Source organism: Bos indicus, chromosome 15 (genome assembly GCF_029378745.1).
Source record: "Bos indicus isolate NIAB-ARS_2022 breed Sahiwal x Tharparkar chromosome 15, NIAB-ARS_B.indTharparkar_mat_pri_1.0, whole genome shotgun sequence".
Classification (NCBI taxonomy): Eukaryota; Metazoa; Chordata; class Mammalia; order Artiodactyla; family Bovidae; genus Bos; species Bos indicus.
This window is the reverse complement of record NC_091774.1, coordinates 43,543,335-43,569,485: the sequence shown is the minus strand read 5'-3', so window position 1 is coordinate 43,569,485 and position 26,151 is coordinate 43,543,335. Positions and strand designations below refer to the sequence as shown.

General features: G+C 40.6%; 1 protein-coding gene across 4 annotated transcripts in view; it reads left to right on the top strand.

Annotated features, from left to right (window-relative positions):
- Window positions 1-3,061: 3,061 nt before the first annotated feature.
- Window positions 3,062-26,151, top strand: part of ZNF143 (zinc finger protein 143) — a 66,126-nt gene continuing 43,036 nt past the window's right edge. The window contains exons 1-7 of one of the 4 annotated variants that reach the window (XM_019975409.2): window positions 3,062-3,145; window positions 21,610-21,728; window positions 22,048-22,140; window positions 22,979-23,062; window positions 23,587-23,670; window positions 24,915-25,111; window positions 25,901-25,975. In XM_019975409.2, coding sequence (XP_019830968.1) covers window positions 21,617-21,728; window positions 22,048-22,140; window positions 22,979-23,062; window positions 23,587-23,670; window positions 24,915-25,111; window positions 25,901-25,975 — 645 coding nt within the window. In that variant the 5' untranslated portion in view covers window positions 3,062-3,145; window positions 21,610-21,616. Of the gene's footprint in view, window positions 3,146-19,210; window positions 19,319-21,609; window positions 21,729-22,047; window positions 22,141-22,978; window positions 23,063-23,586; window positions 23,671-24,914; window positions 25,112-25,900; window positions 25,976-26,151 lie in introns of those variants that run through there. The other 3 variants (XM_019975408.2, XM_019975407.2, XM_070803691.1) reach the window with 3 other exon arrangements.

The following is a 26,151-nucleotide window of genomic DNA, read 5'->3' as shown; positions in this document are numbered from 1 at the left end:
ACCTGACTCTTGAGAAACCTATATGCAGGTCAGGAAGCAACAGTTAGAACTGGACATGGAACAACAGACTGGTTCCAAATAGGAAAAGGAGTACGTCAAGGCTGCATATTGTCACCCTGCTTATCTAACTTACATGCAGAGTACATCATGAGAAACGCTGGGCTGGAAGAAGCACAAGCTGGAATCAAGATTGCCGGGAGAAATATCAATAACCTCAGATATGCAGATGATATCACCCTTATGGCAGAAAGTGAAGAACTAAAAAGTCTCGATGAAAGTGAAAGAGGAGAGTGAAAAAGTTGGCTTAAAGCTCAACACTCAGAAAACTAAGATCATGGCATCCGGTCCCATCACTTTCTGGGACATAGATGGGGAAACAGTGAAACAGTGTCAGACTTTTATTTTTGGGGGCTCCAAGGTCACTGCAGATGGTGACTGCAGCCATGAAATTAAAAGACGCTTACTCCTTGGAAGGAAAGTTACGATCAACCTAGATAGCATATTCAAAAGCAGAGACATTACTTTGCCAACAAAGGTTCGTCTACTCAAGGCTATGGTTTTTCCTGTGGTCATGTATGGATGTGAGAGTTGGACTGTGAAGAAAGCTGAGCGCCGAAGGATTGATGCTTTTGAACTGTGGTGTTGGAGAAGACTCTTGAGAGTCCCTTGGACTGCAAGGAGATCCAACCAGTCCATTCTAAAGGAGATTAGTCCTGGGTGTTCATTGGAAGGACTGATGGTAAAGCTGAAACTCCAATACTTTGGCCACCTCATGCAAAGAGTTGACTCATTGGGAAAAGACCCTGATGCTGGGAGGGACTGGGGGCAGAAGGGGACGGCAGAGAATGAGATGGCTGGATGGCATCACTGAATCGATGGACATGAGTTTGGGTAAACTCCAGGAGTTGGTGATGGACAGGGAGGCCTGGCGTGCTGCGATTCATGGGGTCGCAGAGAGTCAGATATGACTAAGAACTGAGAATTAAGTTAGCCTGTTTAGAAAACTGGTGAAAAAGTTCAGCTTTGTGGAAAAGCCTGGACTAACAATGATTGGCAGTTAAATGTTTTCAAGCCATTAATTTGTTAAGATGTAATATGAGGAATAGGAGGTGATTCAGGGAAAATCTGGATTATGGATGGCCCTAAATATTACGACATTCGAACTCCGATCTGTAGTCAGTGGTAAACACTGTAACACAAAGTTCTATTATCTGTGACAATATCATTAGTGTATCTTTGTGAATTAAGGTAGAATTATAGCATCCTATTCACCATTATCATTAAATGTTTACAACCACTTAGTAGGTCCCAAGGATAGAAAGATGTCCTGTAACCAAGATCCACAATTACAGGGTGATTTTTAACTTCCTTTTTGAGATTCTGTATTACAATGTTTTAACAAACACACTAAAGGTTAGTGACTTAGTAATAAATGACTAAATTCCATAAAAATATTTTGATTCTTTTAATAATATTTCTGATGACAAAATATAGATATAGCATCTGGAAGGTACAGAAGTCTAAATTGGAACACTTGTTTGTCATCTGAACCCTCTGCTCTGTGAAAAAAGGAGTCTACCCATCGGGAACAAGACTGGAATGAGCCAATTCCTCCAGTTTCAAGCAACTTAATCCAATCATATGTGTCCCATTTTTTATTCTTATAAGAGAATAAAAGATAGTAACTACTTTAAACTTCTAAAGATCATGTACTCAAAGGACACTCAAAAGTCTCTTCCTTCCAATGGCGTTTGGGCACCAATTAGGCACCTATACCTTCGTTAGGGTCTGTCTGCCCCTCACTCCCTACCAAAAACAAGGTAACGCTAAAGTCTCAAACTAGACTCAAGTGTAAATAAAAACACTGTAATGATCCTGAGGACAGTCCATAATCACCTGAAAGACACTAAATCAAACATTATCCAGCTTTCTCCAATTTTTGTAGCATTACACAAATCTCCAATCTACACTTGGAACGCCAGATTTAAAAAATCTTGAGTCTACACACTTTATCTCATCTTTATTCAGCTTCGTTGCCAAAACACATGAATACATACTGAATACTCCTCAAATGAGACTTGTATTTCCAATAGCTTAAAAAAGTTTGGGTTAAGAGCTACGAGAAACATTACCTAAACTTGACAACTAACTTGCATCCAATCTTAATAGGTACAGGGAGACCCACTCAATCAATGCTTTCCCCACCCTTTTTGACTTTAATTCGCGGCACACACAAGAGGGAAAGTAAAAAAGAAGTTAGCGACACCATTAGAGACGACTTCAAAATTTGAACTTATGCAACACGAAAACGCAAAGCATCCGCAATGTCTCCCAGCAGAGTCCAAGACCACCGCCTCGTTGTCGAGTTTCGCCTGAGCTTCCGCTGAGGCAGGAGGTTCATCCTCCTACCAATGATGACACCCCGGCGACTGGAAAAGCAAAGACAGTCTTGGCAGCCAGTGACAAGGATACGGCAGCTCTCAAAAACCAGAACCTCCATCCAAGATCAAAGGCCTTAGCTGGCACCAAGAGCCCCCAGGGAACTGTGAGCCGTCGCATCCCGTCTCACCCCACCCTACCGACGGGGCAACACTCAGCAATTGCTAGGCAAAGCGCAACCGATCTCCAGAACGCGCTCCAGCAAGCCCACCGGGAGAGCCAAGGCCACCTCCAAGCCCCTGTGGGGAAAATGGCGCCTGTGAACTCTTCTCCCTCCCGGCTAGTCACAAGGACCAGCCTCCCTCCCTCGCTACAAAATGGCGCCTCCTGCTGGGGCCCCAGAATAGGCATAATTCACTTGTCTGAAAGGCGTTGTCGCGCTGGGATGAGCGGTTCTGTCAACCAGTCAGAAGCAGGAACTTTGGTTCCGCACTTTGGGTAAGCCACTCAGTCGCTGGCTGTAAGGCCAGGCGAGGCTGACGTCAGGTAAGGGGGCGTGGATAAGGCCGTCTTCTTTCGCGTCGCCTTAATTTGAGCCAATGGCAGGCAGGAAGCGTCTAGTGAGTGACGTAATGACAGCCCAATGGAGGCTGGGGGCGGGCCTCAGAGCTACTATGCGGGTTGCGGGGCCTGGGGGCCGGGCGGCTGTTTCCTGTCCTGGTGCATGGTGGTCGGACGAAGGAATTGTTGGAAAATTTTCTCGGAGGTTCGTATATAAATGTGTTTTTACCCAGTGTGCATTATTCTCCGCCCGGCCGCCGCCCTCAGCGCGGCGGCGCGGGCCCGCTTGGGCCCGGGCTCTGGCTCCGGCTGCTCAGCCTCCATCTCAGGCCTTGCCGATCCTACGGCCGGTCGCGGTAGTTGCGTCTGGGCAGAAGCGGAGTTTATTAATAACCCGCGGCCGCCACTCTGGGGCGGCGGAGCTTTTCTCTCTGAGGACGTAAACCACCCCCCCCTCCCCCCAGGCTCGTCGGGTAGCGCCCCGCCTGTTCCCCTCAGGGGACCGCCGAGGGGAGGGAGTGAAAGAGGGGAGGGTGGAGCCCTCGGGAGCCTGGCGGCGCTTCTCGGCTTGACCTCCGCGCGGAGCGAGTCCCCAGGCGCCGCCGCGGCGAAGCTCCCCTGGCTGAGACGCTGGGCCCTGGTCTGCACCAGGCCCCGGCTGGGGCGCCGGCGGCAGAACTGGCCGAGGGCCCGATTGGGTTCCCGCCTGCAGATCGCCCCCAGTATTTCCTCCCGCTCCGACCATGCACACATTTCTTGTTTCCCTAACTTGGGGAAAAAAAAAAAATTGGGGTCGTTGAGCCTAATATCGAATATTGGAAATTACTGATTTTATCATTCTGTTTTCTCGATTTTGGTGAAAAGTGAACGAATCCTTCGTTGCTTTGTAACATTTATTGTGGAACGTCCATCAATATTCTCTCCCCTTTTGCTCTTTGTAACATTGTTTACTCATTAAAGAAGTTAAGTAAAAAGTGATAAAATGATTGCCAAACTGATGATAAGTTTAAGATCAGTTTAAGCTTTTGGAAGTGTGTCTGTAGTCAGCTGGTATAATCTAGTGGACATGTGAAAAACTGTAATTTCGAGGTTGTCGCCTTTGTCCTGAATCTTACTAGAAGCTGTAAGCGTCCAGTAGTTTTGCTGTAGTTAACAAAAATCTGTGCAATATTTAATATTTTCCCTTGCTGATGGCATAGTTCCAGTTCGTTACTACGTGTTTAGTAAGAGACTTAGGTAATGAAATCATCCAAAAGTTTCGGTAAGGTAGTAACGAATTTTACCCAAGTGTATTTTGATTACTTTGGAAATTATTTAATGTACAAATACTTTGCCTATTTTTTCCATAGCCACCTTTTAGTTTTTAAAAGTAACAACTTTATTGATAGAATATACAGACCTTTACAATTCACCCCGTTAAAGAATGTAATTAGGTAGGTTTAATGTTTTCACGGAGTTGTGCAACCATTACTAAAATTTTAAAACAGGTTCATCACCCCCCAAGAAACTCGGTACCCACTAAGTTTCTCCCGATTTCCCCATAACACAGCTCCTTCACCAACCACTAATCTACAGGTTTGTCTGTTCCCAGTGTTTCATAAAAATGGAATCACACAGTATGTGGGCTCTAGTGACTGGCTTCTTTGACTTAGCATGTTTGCAAGATTCATTCATGTTAGAGCATGTATGAGTACTTCATTTCTTTTTATTGCCAAATATTTCATTGCATGCACATAATACCTTTTATTTATCCGTTCATCTGTTCATGTGGACTTTCAGGTTGCTTCTATCTTGGCTATTATGCATAATGCTGCTATAAACAATCACATATATTTATTATTTATCTATTCATTTGGCTCCTCTGGGTCTTAGTTGTGGCATGTGGAATCTTTTAGTTACATCATGAATGTGTGGAATTGATTTCTCTGACCAGGGATCTAACTAGGGCCCCCATCATTGTGGGTGTGGAGTCTTAGCCAGTGGACCACCAGGAAGTCCCCTCTACTGTTAGTTTAGTTGTTATTAAATATTTATAATGTAGGTACAGTTTATGATTACACATGAGAACTTTCTGAGTCCTGATGTTCTTATCATTACTTAATTTTGAAGTTCTTATATAGTTCTTGTTTTTATATATGTGTTATTTATTTGGCTGCCCTGGGCCTTCGTTTCAGCATGTGGGATCTAGTTTACCCATCAGGAATCAAACCCAGGGTCCCTGCGTTGGGAACTCAGAGTCAGCCTCTCTACCACTAGGGCAGCCCTTGTTTTTATTTTTAATTTGAGATTTTACCCAGTTCTTAGTCTTTTTGCACTTGGCTTTATTTCAGGACATAGTGATTGTTTAAAGAGTTGAGTTGTTTCATTGCTGATTTCTATGCTTAATTTGCATTTTAAGGATAGCTTTTGTAAGACAGTGTATTGTACTATCAAAATGATTTTGTTTTTAAGATGGATCTATACTGAAAATCTCCCTCCCTCTCAGAGAAATAAAAAGTCTAGTTTCCAATAAATTTAATCCTATTTTAAAACTGTGCCACCATGGGAACTCTGTACTCTGTGGAAATAACTTATCCATTAATGTGTAGACACAGGCCTTTTAACTCCAAACTACATTTTTTTGTACTTAAAATACCACTTTATGGAAATTCCCCGGTGGTCCAGTGATTAGGACTTGGTACGCCAGGGGGCCTGAGTTCAATTCTTGGTTCGGGGAACTAAGATTCCACATGTGGCAGCTCTGCCAAAATAAATAAGTAAATATATATTTTTTAAAGTCAATTATTTTAAATCACCCTTAGAAATTATTTTTTGTCTTCTTTTTGAGGGAAAAAACTTTCATAAGGATAAGGAAATTTTTTTCTCTTTTTAAATTGAAGTATAGTTGATTTACATTTTATTTGTTTAGGGCATATAACAGTGATTCAGCATTTTTATAGATTGAAATTTTTTATTTTTAGCTTTAAAAAATTTTTTTAATGGAGGAACCTTGAAAACATTATTTAAGTGAAAGAAGACAGTCACGAAAGACCATATGCTATGATTCCATTTATGTGAAGTGTCCAGAATAAGCAAATCTGTAGAAATAGAAAGTAGATTGGTGGTTACCTATGGGTTTGGGAAGGGGGAGATAGGCTTTTCTTTTGCTGGTGATAAAAATATTCTGAATTCAGGTTGTGATAATATTTGTACACTCTATACTTAAGGTCATTGACTTGTACACCTTAAATGGATAAATTTTATGGTGTGCGAATTGTATCTTAGTAAAGGTATTTTCAAAAAGTAAAATTATGAACAAGAGGAAAGTTTCTCTTGAATAACACATCTCTGAAACTTTTTCTTGTTTTTTCCTCCTCTGGCAATACCACTTGACGGAAATTCCCTAGCAGTCCAGTAGTTAGGACTCAGTTCTTTCACTGCCTGGGAGCCTGAGTTCAGTTCCTGGTCAGGGAACTAAGATCCTGCATGTAGTAGGTGAAAATAGTGAATAAGACAGACATTCAGCTTCTCGTTTAGCTTTAAACTACTGATAAGCAGCTTAGTCACTCAGTCATGTCCAACTCTTTGGGACCCTCATGGACTGTAACCCGCCAGGCTCCTCTGTCAATGGGGATTCTCCAAGCAAGAATACTGGGGTACTTTGCCATGCCCAGGGATCGAACCCAGGTCTCCCACGTTGCAAGTGGATTCTTTACTCTCTGAGCCACCAGGGAAGCTCATTAATAGCAAACATACATGTAATGCCACGTGCTGTTAAAAGCGATTTTTATTTGCAGTACCTCTGTGAAGTACCTGCCTTTTACAGATAGAGAACTGTGGCACAGTGTGCTTAAGTAACTTGCCCAAGGTCACATAGATAATATGTGGTCAATGAGAGTGTGAAGCAGTCTGGCTCAGGAGTCCTTATTCTTAAGTATAATCCTATATACCATGTCTTGTAAGTATTCCTTCCTGGGTATAACGCATACTTTCTAGTCTATCAATAGGTGAATTCTCCTTAGATACTATTGTATGTTTTAGTAACTGGTTGCTATAAATATGGGCTTCTCTGGTGGCTCAGTGGTAAAGTATCCGCCTGCAGTGCAGAAAACCCAGGTACGGTCTGTGGGTCAGGAAGATCCCCTGGAGGAGAGCATAGATGGCAGCCCACTCCAGTATTCTTGCCTGGAGAATCCCATAGAGAAGCCTGGCAGGCTGCAGTCCATAGGGTCACAAAGAGTCAAATGTGACTGAAGCTATTGAGCACGCGTGCACATGCTCTAAATACACTGCTTCTACTCTGGAGAAAAACAGGTCAAGTATACTGTGGTAAGTGTTATGGTAAGGGTATAGACACAGTGTCTTGGGAAATACAGGTGAAGCATTCAGACCCAGTTTGGGGAGTTGAGATAAAACTTTCCAGTGGAATCTGAAGAATTTAGCCAAGTAAAGAGAGAAGGCAGAGAAGGCAATGGCAACCCACTCCAGTACTCTTGCCTGGAAAATCCCATGGACGGAGGAGCCTGGTAGGCTGCAGTCCATGGTGTTGCTAAGAGTCGGAAACGACTGAGCGACTTCCCTTTCACTTTTCACTTTTATGCATTGGAGAAGGAAATGGCAGTCCACTCCAGTGTTCTTGCCTGGAGAATCCCAGGGACAGGGAAGCCTGGCGGGTTTCTGTGTATGGGGTTGCACGGAGTTGGACACGACTGAAGCGATTTAGCAGCAGCAAAGAGAGAAGAAAGAGTATCCTTGAGAGAATGAATGGCAGTGTTCAGAGCCCAGATGCAAGAGACATCTTGGGCCGGAGTGGCTCATGTAGAGAGTCAAATGGTTAGAAGGTGATTTTACCATTTATGTTGTGAAGTTAAGGACATCATTTAACCTGAGTTTCACTTTCTTCATTTGTAAAACTGTGATTAAATGATACTTAATTCATAGGATTACTAGAAGGATTAAATGAATTAGTAGTAATGCCTGGCACATAGTATTTTGGAAGGATAAGTTGTCATTATTAAATTTTTTAATTATTTACATCTTAATATTACTAAATGATACTGCTGCTGCTGCTAAGTCGCTTCAGTCATGTCCGACTTTGTGCGACCCCATAGACGGCAGCCCACCAGGCTCCCCTGTCTCTGGGATTCTCCAGGCAAGAACACTGGAGTGGGTTGCCATTTCCTTCTCCAATGCAGGGAAGTGAAAAGTGAAACGCTCAGTCGTGTCCGACTCTTAGGGACTCCATGGACTGCAGCCTACCAGGCTCCCCCGTCCATGGTATTTTCCAGGCAAGAGTACTGGAGTGGGGTGCCGTTGCCTTCTCTGATTAAATGATTCTAGTATCGTTAACTACTAGAATTTTAATCAGTGTTGCTGGAATGTAGAATGTGAGATTGTGCTAGAATAAGACTGGAGGATAGAGTGACCAACTTGTCTTGATGTGCTGAAAGTGTTAGTTGTTCAGTCATGCCAGTTTGTGGGTGGTTTTTCTGTGTTTAGAACCATGGAGAAAAATAGTTACCTTAGAAAGGAGCAAAATGAGAACAAAGTAGGATATGCCTGTGTATACACACATAAGCACATTTAAGAGATTGAGTTCACACCAGTACCTCCAATTCCAGCTCATTCCACAGAGCTCTTTCTTTTCTTCCCTTATTCCATATTTGCATTTCCCTTCTTCCTTAACGAGAGCTCTGGCTTCCACTAGCGTTTACACATTTATTCAATGCTCAGTCTTTTATTATGTCTAAAATAGTTTCCAAGTTGTTTTGCCTTTGAAAGTGTTAGTCACTCAGTTGTGTCTGATTCTTGTAACCCCATGGACTGTAGCCCGAAGGCTCCTCTGTCCCTGAAAGTCTCCAGGCAAGAATACTGGAGTGAGTAGCCATTCCCTTCTCCAGGGGATCTTCCCAACCCAAGGATGGAACCTGGGTCTCCTGCATTGCAGGCAGATTCTTTACTGTCTTGAGTTACCAGAGAAGCCCTTGCCCAAAACTATTCCAATTTGTTTTCCCTTTTAATTATTTATTCTTTTATATACATATATATATATATTTTTAATTGAAGTGTAGTTGACTTACAGTGTTTCAGGTGCACAGCAAGGTGATTCAGTTATACAAATATACATATATTATTTTTGAAATTATTTTCCACCATAGGGCATTACATGATATTGACTATGGGTCCCTATGCTATGCAGTAAACCTTTGTTGCGTATCTATTTTTTAATTAGAAATCTAGTATTCTATTCATAAGTCAAACAAATGGAATAAAAATGTCATAATTTTTTTAGTTAGGCAAAAATGCGTACATTTTAAAAAATATAAAGTATACATATATATATATATGTATACAAAAGCTTTTCTACTATACTTGATAAAGACTTGAGAAAGAACATCAAAAAAAGAGATGGAGAACATAAACTAAATGAAATGGAAACACTGAAGATGAAATATAAAAAGTGAAACAAACTAGATAAAAGTAAAAGTCCATCATGTAGTCCAGTTTTTAAATATGACTGCTCATTAGAAACATGGTGCTATGGAGGTAAAAGCAATACCTGAGCATTTGTATTTTTCAAGAAATTTCAAGATAATTCTGATATGTAGCTGGATTTTAAAAAGTGATTACAGATTTTTCTGTTAGATCCTAGTTTTGGTGATATGGTAAGTAGAAGTGCATATATGCACATGTTTTCATCCACCCAGCTAGTCTATGTCTTTTGGCTGGTGCATTTAATCTATTTATATTTAAGGTTATATTATGATCCTGTTAACTGTTTTCTTAATTATTTGGGGTTTATTTTCTGTAGGTCTTTTCCTTCATTTTTGTTTCCTGCCTAGAGAAGTTCCTTTAGCATTTTTTGGATAGCTGGTTTGGTACTGCTGAATTCTCTTAACTTTTGCTTGTCTGGGAACTTTTGATTTCTCTATCAAATGTGAAGGAGAGTCTTTCTGGGTAGAGTATTCTTGGTTGTAGGTTCTTCCCTTTCATCACTTTAAATATATCATGCCATTCCCTTCTGGCTAGTAGAGTTCTGTTGAGAAATCAGCTGATAGCCTGATGGGAATTCCCTTGTATGTTATTTGTTGTTTTTCCTTTGTTGTTTTTAATATTTTATCTCTGTCGTTAATTTTTGTCAGTTTGATTACTGTGTGTCTCTGTGTGTTCCTCCTTGGGTTTATCCTTCCTGGGATACTCTGTGCTTCTGGACTTGGTTGACTATTTCCTTTCCCATGTTCAGAAAGTTTTCAGCTGCTGCTGCTGCTGCTGCTGCTAAGTTGCTTCCGTTGTGTCTGACTCTGTGCGACCCCATAGACAGCAGCCCACCAGGCTTCCCTGTCCCTGGGATTCTCCAGGCAAGAACACTGAAGTGGGTTGCCATGTCCTTTTCCAATGAATGAAAGTGAAAAGTGAAAGTGAAGTTGCCCAGTCGTGTCCGACTCTTAGCGACCCCATGGACTGCAGCCTACCAGGCTCCTCCATCCATGGGATTTTCCAGGCAGGAGTACTGGAGTGGGTTTCCATTCCCTTCTCCAGGAGATCTTCCCAACCCAGGGATTGAACCCTGGTCTCCTGCATTGTAGGCAGACGCTTTACTGTCTGAGCCACCAGGGAAGTCGTCTTCTGGGATCCCTGTAATGCAAATGTTGGTGTGTTTAATGTTGTACCAGAAGTCTCTTAAGCTGTCTTCATTTCTTTTCATTCTTTTTTCTATATTCTGTTCTGTGGCAGTGATTTCCACGGTTCTGTCCTCCAGTTCACTTACCCATTCTTCTGCCTCAGTTATTCTGCTATTGATTCCTTCTAGTGTATTATTCGGGAGAAGGCAGTGGCACCCCACTCCAGTGCCCTTGCCTGGAAAATCCCAAGGATGGAGGAGCCTGGTAGGCTCCAGTCCATGGGGTCGCTAATAGTGGGACAGGACTGAGCGACTTCACTTTCACTTTTCACTTTCATGCATTGGAGAAGGAAATGGCAACCCACTCCAGTGTTCTTGCCTGGAGAATCCCAGGGACGAGGGAGCCTGCTGGGCTGCTGTCCATGGGGTCGCACAGAGTTGGACACGACTGAGGTGACTTAGCAGCAGCAGCAGCAGTGTATTATTCATCTCTGTTTATTCTTTAGTTGTTCTAGATCTTTGGTAAACATTTCTTGCATCTTCTCAATCTTTGCCTCCATTCTTTTCCCAATATCCTGGATCATCTTCACTATCATTAGTCTGAATTCTTTGTCTGGAAGGTGCCTGTCTCCACCTCATTTAGTTATTCTTCTGGGATTTTTTTCTTGTCCCTTCATCTGGGATATAACTTGCTGCTTTTGCATCGTGATTAACTTTCTGTAATAATAGGTTTTGTTATAGCTGCTGTGAGACTGTGCTTCTTCTTCTTCTGTCTGCCCTCTGATGGATGAGGCTAAGAGGTTTATGTCAGCTTCTTGATGAATGGGAAAAACTGGGTCTTGCTCTGGTGGACAGGGCCTTGCTCAGAAAAGCTTTAATCAAATTATCTGCTGATGGGTGGAGTTGCACTCTATCCCTGGTGGTAGTTTGGCTTGAGGCGATCCAGCCCTGGGGTTTGTGGGCTCTATGGTAGACTTAATGGTGAACTCCAAGAGGCTTTATGCCAAGGGGGACCTTCCAGTGCCCCCGTCCCTGTGGCGAGCCCCTGCCGATCCATGCTTCTACAGGAGACCCTCCAACACTAGCAGGTGGTTTTGGTTCAGTCTCCTGTGTGGCCACTGCTCCTCTCCTCTGGGTCTTGGTGCAGGCAAGATTTTGTTTGTGCCTTCCAAGCTTGGAGTCTCTGTTTCTCTCAGTCCTCTGGAAGGCCTATAATCAAATCCTGCTGGCCCTCAAGGCCAGATTCCATGGAGATTTCCAGTCCCTTTGTTGGATCCCCAGGCTGGGAAACCTGATGTGGGGTTCAGAACCTTCACAACAGTGCGAGAACTTCTTTGGTATTACTGGTCTCCAGTCTGTGGATCACCACCTGGTGGGTATGGGATTTGATTTTATCGTGATTGTGCCCCTCCTACCATATCACTGTGGCTTCTTTGTCTTTGGATGTGGAGTATCTTTTTGGTGGGTTCCAGCGTCCTCCTGTTGATGGTTGTTCAACAGCTGGTTGCAGTTTTGGTGCTCTCACAGGAGAGATGAGCACACACCTTCTACTCCACTGTCTTGAACTGGAAACTATCCCAATTTTAAAACAAATTCCCCCCAGAGAAATAAAACAGAAATGAAAGTTCCATGACCTGGGAAGTTTGTCAGTGTTGGGCAAACCAGGATGATTGTATTAGAGAAGTTAGTAGAACCCCAATCATGGTATTTGGACTTTATGGGTAAGTGGGAAAGTTTTGAAGGTTTTTATGACAGAGAAATGCTCTGATTGGATTTGAAAGCACTTGGACTGTGCTGTGGAGATCAGGTTGGAGGAGGGTAAAAGTGGATTTCAGGAGGCTGATGTAATAACCCAAGTGGTGATGGTGTCCTGAATTAAGACCACCTAATAATAGAAGTGAATGCATTTGACAGATATTTAGGAGGTAAAGTGATCATTTTTCGTGATTGGAGATTAAGGGGGATTGGACTACTGGGTAGTGATTGCATTTATCATTGAGGTAGAAAATACAAAAGTAGAATTTTATGGCAAACTGTTTTGAGATGGAGGTGGCTGTGGACCATGAATGTTATCAAGGCCAATAAGCAGCTAGATAAATAAATCAGGAGCCATTAAGGGGAAAGACTTGATAGTTTTAGAAAGCTTGTACATTCTAGAGATCTTTGAAACCATGGGAATGGATATGATATTCCAAAAGGAAAAGTGCATAAAATGAAAAAACAAATGAGGATGCAAACTTGCAGGTACTCAACATTTAGGAATACATCGGAGAAATGGAAAAAGATTGGCTAGGAAGTTGGAGGAAACCAAGAGCATGTAGATGTCGTAGATGCCAAGGCAAGGGAATATTCTAAGAAAGAGATAAAGGTCAGTGGTATCAAAGACAGAAAAGTATCCATCACACTGTTTTTTAATGTTTAAATATCAATATTATAATGTCTGGTCATTTAAAAAAACTTTTTGAAAATTTGGGGTATAATAATCTATGTTCAATTTGATGAGTTTTGGCAGTTGTATACATCCAGATGATCATTACTCAAAAGAAGATAATAGAACATATCCATCACCACAGAAAATTCCCTGTTCCCCTTTCCAATCAGTCCCCTAACCTTGCAATCACATTTTATTCTAACATTGTAGATTAATTTTGGTGTTCTTGGAAGTTATATTAATGGAATAATACAATATGTACTGCTCTGTGTCTATCTTACTTCTCTCAGCATAATAATTTTGAGATTCATCACTGTTACTGTTATACACTGTTATTTATGTGTATATAGTTTGTGATACCAAAGAATGCTCAAACTACCGCACAGTTGCACTCATCTCACAATAGTAAAGCAATGCTCAAAATTCTCCAAGCCAGGCTTCAGCAATACGTGAACTGTGAATTTCCAGATGTTCAAGCTGGTTTTAGAAAAGGCAGAGGAACCGGAGATCAAATTGCCAACATCCCCTGGATCATCAAAAAAGCAAGAGAGTTCGAGAAAAACATCTATTTCTGCTTTATTGACTATGCCAAAGCCTTTGACTGTGTGCATCACAATAAACTGTGGAAAATTCTTCAAGAGATGGGAATACCAGATCACCTGACTTGCCTCTTGAGAAACCTATATGCAGGTCAGGAAGCAACAGTTAGAACTGGACATGGAACACCAGACTGGTTCCAAATAGGAAAAGGAGTATGTCAAGGCTGTATATTGTCACCCTGCTTATTTAATTTCTATGCAGAGTACATCATGAGAAACGCTGGGCTGGAAGAAACACAAACTGGAATCAAGACTGCCGAGAGAAATATTAACAACCTCAGATATGCAGATGACACCACCCTCATGGCAGAAAGTGAAGAGGAGCTAAAAAGCCTCTTGATGAAAGTAAAAGAGGAGAGTGAAAGAGTTGGCTTAAAGCTCAACATTCAGAAAACTTAAGATCATGGCATCTGGTCCCATCACTTCATGGGAAATAGATGGGGAAACAGTGGAAACAGTGTCAGACTTTATTTTTGGGGACTCCAAGGTCACTGCAGATGGTGATTGCAGCCATGAAATTAAAAGACACTTACTCCTTGGAAGGAAAGTTATGATCAACCTAGATAGCATATTCAAAAGCAGAGACATTACTTTGCCAACAAAGGTCAGTCTAGTCAAGGCTATGGTTTTTCCTGTGGTCATGTATGGATGTGAGAGTTGGACTGTGAAGAAAGCTGAGTGCAGAAGAATTGATGCTTTTGAACTGTGGTGTTGGAGAAGACTCTTGAGAGTCCCTTGGACTGCAAGGAGATCCAACAAGTCCATCCTAAAGGAGATCAGTCCTGTGTGTACATTGGAAGGACTGATGCTGAAGCTGAAACTCCAGTACTTTGGCCACCCCATGGGAAGAGTTGACTCATTGGAAAAGACTCTGATGCTGGGAGGGATTGGGGGCAGGAGGAGAAGGGGACGACAGAAGATGGGATGGCTGGATGGCATCACTGACTTGATGGACATGAGTCTGAGTGAACTCCGGGAGTTGGTGATGGACAGGGAGGCCTGGCGTGCTGCGATTCATGGGGTCGCAAAGAGTCGGACATGACTGAGGGACTGAACTGAACTGATAGTTTGTTTCTCTTTATTGCTAGGTAATAATCTATTGTATGAATTTATCACAACTTTTTTTTTTTCCCACAACTTTTTTTTTTAATCGTTTCTTTTATTTGAGTTCATTCCAGCTTGGAACTATTATGAATAAAGCTGCTATGGACATTCTTGTATAAGTCTCTTTGTGGATAGATGAATATTTTCATTTCTCATTCATGCCTAGAAATGGCCATTGAACTTCATGTTAAAATGGAGATCAGTGAGCAACCAGAGAGTTTCCATTCTTAGGGACAGAAATCAGATGGATGGCAGTGGGAAATCAGGAAGCATTGTTAGTAACAACTGTTAAGGAAATCTAGCTGTGATAGGAAAGAGATAACAAGTAGCTGAGTCAGAGGTGAGTTTTTTGTTTTGTTTTGTTTTTTTGTTGTGTTTTTAAGTTATTGATGGGAAGAAACGGGGAGAGAGGGAAATTGTTTACAGAAGAGGTCCATGAAATCCCTGTGGAGGAAAGACAAATGAAATGCAGAGTACAGGTTGAAGAATTGGCCTTACCTTATAGGAAAGTAGTATGGTAGGAGAGAAGGAAGAAACATGCAGAAATGCAGTGAAGTGAGGGTTATTGGCAGATAATTCCTTTGATGACTTATTTTCTGTGAAATTGAGAGCTGATTAATTGAAGTCCTGAAGGAGACAGAGTGGGGGGATAGCAGAAGAGGGGGTGAAGTTGAGACAAATGGAAAATATTTAAATAGTTGCTACGAGGAACCAAAGAAATGTAAGTTTTCGGGACAGGTTTGGGGATTCAGAAGAGGCTGGAAGAGCCCAAGAACTTTTATGTCGCTTCAGGACTATTCCATCAAATAAGTTTTTAGATCTGAAAAATGCCTTGTAAATATGAGACCTATGCAAAGTTATTTCTGACTAGAGGTGTGTTTACTATTTATGTTTAGTGTCTTAGTCCGTGTACTTTTTGTACAAAGGATCTATTTTGTTGCAGTTGTATGTCAGGAATGCTCTGTAATTTTCATAATTGTCTCACAATGTTTTGCTTCCCTTACTTATGACAAGATGAGCAATTTGGATAATAAAATATTAACATAAACTGTTTCGGAGAGGGTGGTGGCACCCCACTCCAGTACTCTTGCCTAGAAAATCCCATGGACGGAGGAGCCTGGTAGGCTGCAGTCCATGGGGTCGCAAAGGGTCAGACACGACTGAGCGACTTCACTTTCACTTTTCACTCTCATGCATTGGAAAGGGAGATGGCAACCCACTCCAATGTTCTTGCCTGGAGAATCCCAGGGATGGAGGAGCTTGATGGGCTGACGTCTATGGGGTCGCACAGAGTCAGACACGACTGAAGCGACTTAGCAGCAAACAGTGTTTATCTTGAGGGAAATAAAATACAATGCATGATCACAGTCAGAAGTGGAGTTTGAATATATCAGAACCTCTCTCCTGCTACTTACACTTCCTCAAACTCCCTAGACTCTGTGCAGGCAGGCCAGGGCATGCTTAGTAAACTGAACTATGCAGGAATGCCCTTATCAAGCTCTGCTGTTAGTACCGCATTGTTGAGGTTTGAGAGAGATTTTTTTTTAGGTTCTTTTTCATATCAGTGGTTCAGTTAAGAGCAGACCATCGCCAACATTGACGTTTCTGATGACTAGACCTAGATGTCCATTTCTAAATTCTTGTCTCTGTTCTCACAGCTTTTTCTCACACATATTTTAGTTTTACTTCTCCAGGCCTCATCTCAACTTCCGGCCAGTCTGTTGTAAATCTTTCATTTCTGAATGTTCTTGGAACTTCGTAAAGCCTTCAATTTCAACATTTTACCCACCCACTAGGATATCCTACTTCTTTAAAATTGGTAGTATAAGCTCTGTCCCTCCATTTTACCCTTTAGCATTCTGTACAGCCTATGAAAACTACCTCATTTATTAGCACGTTCTAACTACTCTGTGCTTAACTGAATTACATTGCATCCACGGAACATGCTTACTCCCTGGGTATATTAATATTTAAATAAAACTGAAGAGATTTAAAGACAGTTTTCCACAAAGGTTAATCAAAGCAGTGTAACTGAATCAGCAAACTACAAAGTTACAGAATAGCCTACTATTTTTATGTTGCTATACTAAGAGATTCCTCATTCCAGGGTAGATGTCATAAAATGCAGCACAAATGACCATGCTTAAATGAAGAAGCACTTTGTATATTAGTGAGTTCATAAGGAAAATTTGTAATTGAGACCAGGTAATAGAAAGGCGGGACTTCTCTGGTAAGTGTGTAGGTGGAACCAGCCTGAGGTTAGAACTGGAGTTTGACAATTTCTGAAGGTCTGGTTTTTGTTAGTTAGATCAGTCGCTCAGTCGTGTCTGACTCTTAGTGAACCCATGGACTGCAGCACACCAGGCCTCTCTGGTCCATTGCCAACTCCCAGAGTTTACTCAAATTCATGTCCATTGAGTTGGTGATGCCATCCAACCATCTTATCCTCTGTCATCCCCTTCTCCTCCTGCCTTCAAGCTTTCCCAGCATCAGGGTCTTTTCAAATGAGTCTGGTTTCTGTAGCTTCATGCAAAAAGTCTTTAGGATTTGTTAATCTAGATTTCTTTTTGTATCATTTCTTACTACGATAAAGATTACTTGTAGTTGAAGTCCTTACTCTTATACCTGAACCATTAGATTTATATTTTCATAATAATTCATGATAATAATTGTATCTCACAATTTACACCAAATTTGAGATATCTAAGGGCTTCAAATTTTAAAATATTGGTCTGATGTAGACTGAGACCACTGAGGAAACTCCGATTCTTTTTTTTTTAGGGGATGAAGTCAGCTAGTATTTAATTACTAATTTTCTTTAATGTGGGAAGCATGATTCTCTTTATTTTTTTATTTTTGGTTGTACTGGGTCTTCGTTGTTATGAGGGCTTTTCTCTAGTTGCAGTGAGTGGGGCTGCTCTCTAGTTGCATTGTGTGGCTTCTCATTGCGGTGGCTTCTCTTGTTGTGGAGCGTGGGCTCTAGGGTGCTTGGGCTTCAGCAGCTGTGGTACGTGGCTCAGTAGTTGTGGCTCCCGGGCTTTAGAGCACAGGCTCAGTAGTTGTGGTGCCCAGGCTTAGTTGCTCTACCACATGTGGGATCTTCCCAGACCAGAGATCAAACCCTTGTCCCATGCACTGGCAGACAGATTCTTAACAACTGCACCACCAGAGAAGTTCCTGAGAGTCTGTTTTTAATCCCTTTGGATATATGCCCAGAATTGGGATTGCTTGATCATATGGTAAAATTCTATTTGTAATTTTTTGAGGAATCTCCATACTGTTTTTATTTTGTTTTAATTTGTTTGGCCCTGCCACTCAGCTTGTGGAGTAACAGTCTTTTTTGTTTGTTGTTGTTGTTTTTATCTTATTTCATTATTATTATTATTTTTTTGTGGAGTGGCAATCTCAGTTGCCTGACCAGGGATTGAACCTGTGCCTTTGGCAGTGAAAGCAAAGTGTCCCAACCACTGGACTGCTAGGGAATTTCTTCTATACTGTTTTCAATAGCAGCTGCTAGTAGTAAAGAATCTGCCTGCCATTGCAGGAGATGCCAGAAACTTGGGTTTGATTCCTGGGTCGGGAAGATCCCCTGGAGTAGGAAATGGCAGTCTACCCCAGTATTCTTGCCTGGAGAATCCCATGGACAAAGGAGCCTGGCAGGCTACAGTCTATAGGGTCACAAAGAGTCAGACACAACTGAAGAGACTGAGCACGTGTGCACATACTATATATACACTGCTTCTACTCTGGAGAAAAACAGGTAATTAAAGTACACTGTGATAAGTGTTATGATAAGCACGTGACTGAGCATTCGTCCGTGCACCATTCTACATTCCCACCAAAGTGCTGCTGCTGCTGCTGCTGCTAAGTCACTCAGTCGTGTCCGACTCTGCGACCCCATGGACTGTAGCCCACCAGGCTCCTCCATCCATGGGATTTTCCAGGCAGAAGTACTGGAGTGGGGTGCTATTGCCTTCTCCATACCAACAGTGCATAATGGTTCTAATTTCGTCATGTCCTTGCCAACACTTACCTTGTGTTTTGGTAGTAGACATTCTCACAGTTGTGAGGTGATATCTAATCATGGTTTTGATTTGCCTTTCCTCGATGATTAGTGATATTGAGCATATTTTCATCTTTGTTGGCCATTTATCTTCTTTGAAGAAATTTCTATTAAGTCTTTTGTCCAATATTTATTTGGGTTATTGTTTTTTGATGTTGAGTTGTAGAAATTCTTTATTCTGGATATAACATTTGCTGTACTTCATAAATGTATTTTATTTTCTTTTCTTATGGTAATATTGATCATCATCTTCCAGAAAGGCAGGAACCTATTACTTTACATATGTCTTCCTTTGAGATTCCTGTTGTGCCCCATCACAGCCTCCCTGTGTCTGATTTCGGTCCATGTTTCATTATTAAAGCACAGTAAATTGCCTGCTTTTCACAAGGTGGCTCTTTCTGAAGATATCGTGTGTATCTCACATGCTTGTGTGTGCGTGCTCAGTTGTGCCCAACTCTTTGCAACCCTGCCAGGCTCCTCTGTCCACGGGATTTCCTGGGCAAGAATACTGAAGTGGGTTGCCATTTTATTCCCCAGGGAATCTTCCCAACCTAGGGATCAAGCCTGCGTCTCCTGCATTGGTAAGTGGATTCTTTACCACCGAGCCACCTGGGAAGCCCTTCTCACATGCTTATTTACACACTATCTGAAAATGTTGATGCACAATCATGACATGAATGTGAATATGGTGTGAGTAACTATAGAGTTTTTAACTCTAGCTTATTTCATTTATTCACTATCATATTTTCCCCCACTTGATCATTTTCTAACAAAGGGCAGTAGTTGTATCACGGAGTCTTTTTGAGAATAAGATGGGCTGTGACCTGACATCACTTATTATCTCTGGCAGTTGTAGTGCACATTTGATCTCTTCTGAATCCCTTACCACCAAGTGTATTTGCCAGCAATTTGTGTCCAGGAATCAGCTGACTCTTCATCTTTGAGTTAATGTAGATTTTTTTCAATTAGGATAGAAACTATAGGTGCTGAAGCCTTCCTAAAGAAATGTAACACTTGACCAGCTTTCAGACAAGAAAGAACTTTATCAGTTACCTGTTGATGTAGTAATTTGGAGATTTATAAATAATTGAAAAGGACAAATGCTTGAGTTATGGTCAAATGGACATTTTTTGATATTATGACCCGAATTAACTTGTAATCTGCCTTTTTCAAAATTCACTTTCTAGATGTATACTGTAAAAATCATGCAGTACTTACTACATTTTTATAGGTGCTTTCCCTTCCATTTCCTTGTCTTATTTCTGTTATATAGTGACTGTACTTGTTCTGAAAATGAGCCTGTCCCAGTCTTAAACTCAGGGAGCAGAGTACCATTATTACTTTGAGGCTTCTCTGTTAGTCCTTAGAAGTAGCAAGGAAATAATTGAAGTTTCCATTTGCTTTATAAACAGATATAGATTATAAATACTTCAGGAATCCCTGAGAAGTCAGCCCTTGACTGGCTTTTTGTGAGTCTAAACCATAGTCTTTGGCTTTTATCCAAAGAAGGTGCAGTTTATAGTGTTTATAAAATGAAAATCTTCTAGTCCTAAACATAAATATAATTGTAAAATATTACTAATGTTTGTATATTTCCCTTTTAAATATTGACAGCTGAAATTAGATCTTTAGACCTGAAAAGTTCCTCGTGAGATGCTCTGGTCCAGTTCCCTGGCTTAAGGCAGCTAAATTATCCCAACTTCTGTTAGAGACAACTCAAGGCCCACAGAAGTTATGAGACCTGGAGGTGGGAAAAGGGAGACGGGGTTACGGTGAAGATTGGTTAAAGGGCCATTCGTGCATCCATTTATTCAGCACCTATTGTGTGCTATGTGCCAGGGACTTTGTAGGCACTTTAGTCAGCAGAGAGCAGATAACAGTCCCTGTCCATTCTAGTAGAGGGAGAAATAGATAAGAAACAAAATAAGTAAATCATGTAGTGTCCATTTATTAGTACTGTGCGGAAGTATAAAGGAAGGGAGAAGGATAGAGTGTATCATCATTGAGGGTTGGTGATACAGTTTGCAGTGAGGTAAATAAGGAAGCTCTCGTTGAGGTGCCGTTGAACAAAGACTGGAAGAAGACGAGAGTAATAATGAAGATACCAGGAAGACTGTTTGAAGCAGAAGGAACATCACATGTAAAGGTCCTGAGGCAGCAGAGCATCCACTATGTTAGAGGGAAAGCAAGGGCACCAGCGTGGCTGAAATGGAGTGAGTGAGATGTAGAGCAGTAGAAAAGAGGGGCGAGACCATTGGCCTCAGAGGCGAGCATAAGGACTTTTGGCTTTACTTTGATGAGAAACCATCAGAGAGTTTTGAGAAGAGAGACAAGATCTAACTTTTCCCTTCAAAAAGGGCAGTCTGATTGCCGTGTTGATAGGAGACTGTGAAGGAGGTCACAGTAGAAGCAGGGAGACCAATTACTATGCTGTTGCAGTAACATCTCAGGGTAAGAGATGGTAGTGGCTTGGATCAGGGAGGTAATGGTGAAGCTTGTGAGAAGTGGCCAGATTCAGGATAGATTTCGGAAGATTGTCAACAGAATGGACTCAGTACATTCATGGATTCTAAGGGGGAATATTCAACATGTTAAACCCAAAGAATGTTGGGTTTTACAGGAATTTTAGACATGGTACAGAACTGATGGGCAAGACTTGTCAGTGTGTTCAGTAATTTTCTGATGAAGTATTAAAAGCATGCTCTGGACTTTCGGCTAATACTCTTACCCTGCATATTAAGTGAAATTTCAGCTTATTTCAAAACACTCTTTAACTTCCTTAGCAGTTTTTTATAGTTCATAAATATTCTCTGTAGATTTTATTTCGTAAATACATTGTTTTTTGTTCTTAATACCTGCATTTTTCTTCAAGGTAGAAAATGTTGTTAGCCCAGATAAATCGAGATTCTCAGGGAATGACAGAGTTTCCTGGAGGAGGAATGGAGGCTCAACATGTTACCCTGTGTCTGACAGAGGCAGTAACTGTGGCAGGTGAGCAGTTTTATTTGAAGGGATCATGTGGGTTTGGAAATATTTATCTTAAGGGAAAATGGAAACTCACAACTGTGATTACTTTGTTCCTCCTCCCTTAGCTAAAGGCAACACAAAGCTAAGCCTTTTTATGAGCATTTTTACCTTGGTGTGGATGGTGGGTACAGTAGGGTTAGAAATATTTTTTTGTAAATGCTTTAAGAAAGTCCACTTGAGTCTAAGTTAAGCAATCTGCCTTTTGATTAATTTTTACTTAAAAACTTAAACAGCATGCACATATGATAGTTATTTAAAGAAAATAACTTTCGTTTTGTGATAGATGGTGACAATTTAGAAAACATGGAAGGTGTAAGCCTACAAGCAGTCACACTTGCAGATGGTTCTACTGCTTATATACAGCACAATTCTAAAGGTATGTGCTTCATATACAGCCCCTTGGTTATTACCAGCAATTCATAACCTCAGAGTTGGAATACCTAGCAGTTATACTTTTTCCTAACCCCTCCTAAAGACACTTATATTGCATGTGGTAATTTTAAGTCATTTCAATTTAACTTAAATTTTGTTTTGATAATTTGAGGAAACCTTTTGAGATATTTGGAACATACTCTATCAGAAGCAGTGAGGAAAGGGAGAGGGTTAGTGTCATTGACCTATTATCAGTAAGACCTTTATCACTTTAAATTACTATTTAATGTTTTTACAAAATATGCATAAAAATAGACATTTGGTTTTGCTTTTATAACCTTGTTTCTAAATCAGTGTTTACTTTGTGCCAAGAAATAGCCTAGTTCTCAAATTTCTTGTTTTTATGGAAACCTGCTGAGCATATATGTATGCATAGTCGAGGGACTTGTAGCCCCCAAAGATAAGAATGACAACTAGCCTTGCATGCACTGATATATCTCTCTGTCTTCCCAGTTTCAGCTTTGCTGTGGTCAGGGTCCCTATTCCTAAGTGGCTCTGAAAGGTATATGGAGGTTTGACTCATGTCGCTTGCTATGATGAGCCACTCTTCCTCTTGAACTAATTGAAAGTTGGAGGGAAGGAAGGATGGCTGAGGGAGGCTTTTCTGCTTTCTGTAGGATCACTGGATGTGTTATTGAATTGCCTCAGAACATTGAGGGAAGAAGCAAGATGAACATGATCTTAAGTAGTGTATGTTTTTATAGTTGATATCATTTTGAAATTGTATGAAGTTGAAATTTTTTGCTTGTGCTAATTTATTGGCTTAAATCTTTTGTTTCTAGATGGAAAACTCATAGATGGTCAGGTCATTCAGTTGGAGGATGGTTCTGCTGCCTATGTTCAACATGTACCCATACCTAAAACTAGTAAGTATTTGATACTCTCCTTCCTGATTCTCATACTTCAGTATTTTCTGCCTCCAGCTGCCTCTTACTACTTTAACTTGGTCCTGATCTCTAGTCTTCCTTCTGAAAGGAGAGATGGGTAGATGTCAAAGAGAGGATCTAAAGACTATTTTAACTTGAGACTTTCTCTCAGACATAATAGAAAAGAAGTTACTAGACTGTACTCTGGAGATAAATGGGCAACAGTTTTAAGTGAATATTTCTATTAGTTGAGCTAAATCCTACATGTCTTCTTATTTTCTTCTTTTTTATCCCTTCTTTCAATTCTCCTTTTCCCCTGGTATATATTTCTCAGGTATTGTAAATATCTTTTTACCTTTAAACACTTATTCAGAGCAGCTTTGCTGAAATTATTTATATTCAAGTATCCTTAAAGCAAGCATAGGTTTGTATGATGTATTTAACGGTTTATTGACTCTGTTGCTGCTGAACTATCAGCATATACTTGGATAACGTGGGATCTAAATGTAAGCATTGTTTTTGAGCAGGGGACAGTTTGCGTTTAGAGGATGGGCAAGCAGTGCAGTTAGAAGATGGAACGACAGCATTTATTCACCATACCTCCAAAGGTAAATTAGCTCTGAACATTTGAATAAAACAAGGGAGAAGTGGGGTGTGGGAAAAATAAGACCTTTATTTAGTTGCTGAAATGGTGTTATGTAAGAGAAGAATTCTTCTCTCAAATATAAGATGGCAGATTTTGGCACAATCTAATATAACTCTCATAATGGTCCAGTAGCAGTTTGGATTAGCAAAAACACTGATTCCTAGAAAGACTTCAAATAGAGGCTGCTTTTAAAATATGAAATTAAAACACTTGAAAGCTAAATTGTGGATTTTTTTTCCTTTTAAATGTACTGTCTTTAGCAAGGTCCTTTGCCCCTTGGGTTGGTCCTTAAAACTAAATAAAAATTTTAAAATTATCTAAAGTAAATATGGCAAAATGTTCCTGAGTATTAACTTTCTGTAGGGGAGACCAGAGGATTGAGGTGAAATGCGTAGGAGCAATGAGCACAGCTCTGCAGCCAGACTATCTGGGTTCCAGTCTGGATCTGCTGTCTTTTAGCTGTGTGCCCTTGAGCAAATTATTTACCCTTCTTGTACTTCAGTTTCATCATCTGAAATGAAAATTATAATATATACCCCCATCATAGGGTAGTTGTAAGGACAAAATATACAAACATCTAAAGCACTTGGAACAATATTTGTCACCAAGTAAGTGCTCAATAAATATTAGTTATTGTCATTATTTTATAAAATATTTTATTATAGAATGATTGTAAATGTTTTAAAAACTGTTTAGTTGTGAAATCAACGAAAGAAACTTTTAAAAATTTAGAATATTTTAATTTGTAAGTAAATTTATTAAAGTTGAGGAAAAGTAAACTCTGACTTTTTTTTTCTTTAGCAGTGGAAGTTGATCACAGATAATTGGTTAGATTTATTATTTAACAATGCTGTGTGCATCTTGGAATGGTTATTTAGAGGGAAAAAAACATGGAGTCATACTGACAAGTTCAGATCCTAGTTTCTCTGCATAATGCTTTTAACTGTTAATTGTTATTTTTTTATTTCCTGGGTCTTAAGAAAGTATCTTTACTTCCTCAAGCCTCAGTTTGCCATTTGTACAATAGGGTGATAAGTATACCCACCTTAGAGAATAATTGTGAAGATTGAGTGAAATACACACATAAAGCACATGGACTCTGCTCATAGTAGCTGCTCAATAAAACTTCATTCCCTGCTTCCTTTAAACATGTAATTGTTTATCACACTACCTTTAATTTAATGCCATTCTCTTCCACTCCCTCAGATAGTTATGACCAGAGTGCATTACAGGCAGTTCAGTTGGAAGATGGCACCACAGCTTACATCCACCATGCAGTGCAAGTCCCACAGTCTGACACCATCTTGGCAATTCAAGCTGATGGGACAGTAGCAGGTCTGCACACTGGGGATGCCGCCATTGACCCCGACACCATCAGTGCTTTGGAACAGTACGCAGCAAAGGTATAGCATTTTACGATGTCAAGAACATCCCAGGTAGAGCTTCTTTTGTTGTTGTTCAGTCACTAAGTCATGTCCAACTCTGCAACCCCATGGACAGCAGCACATCAGGCTTCGCTGTCCTTCACCATCTGGAGTTTGCTCAAATTCACGTCCATTGAGTCGGTGATGCCATCCAACCATTTCATCCTCTGTTGCCCCCTTCTCCTCCTGCCCTCAATTTTTCCCAGCATCGGGATCTTTTCCAGTCAGTCGACTCTTCATATCAGTTGGTCAAAGTACTGGAGCTTCAGCTTCTTTATCTTTCTTTAAAAGAAAAAAAATAAGAAACTAGAAATCTCAAAGTCAAAATGAGACAGCATCAAAGAGAAGGTCAGCATTTATCCTAAAAGAAATGAAGGGTAGAAAGAAATATTTGAATAAAAATAAAGGAATGAAGTAAGAGCTTATAGAAGGGAAGTGGGTAGCAGGTAATTCATACACAAAAAAATCCAAGGATGAGTGCCATAAAAGAAACAATGAGGTATATAGATGGAATTGCTTATGAATTATGAAGTAGACATTAGAGATTGGAAAAGGTGAAGAAACATCTTAAGTTTTACATCAGAAGGGCTGTGATTTCTCCCTGCATTGAAATTATATCATTTATATAGTTTAAAAGTCCCCCCTAATTTTTATCATGAAAATTTTCAAACATACGCAAAAATAAATAAGAATCCCCATGTACTTATCTCCCAGCCTAAACAGTTATCAGTATGTAAAAATTTTTTTAACTTTATTTTATTCTTATAGGTGTCCATTGATGGAAGTGAAGGTGTAACAGGTTCAGGAATAATTGGAGAAAATGAGCAAGAGAAAAAAATGCAGGTGTGTAAGGCTACTTTTTTATATTTGAATCTCTTTCTCTCAGCATGTCTGGACCCTTCTAGGGATGAAAGCAAGAATTGGGAACTTACTACCTCCTTAGGGAAATTTTTACCAGTGAAGAAAAACAGTGTGCCTTCGGCAACAGCTTTCTCCAGCTACCTCAGGTCTCAGAATTC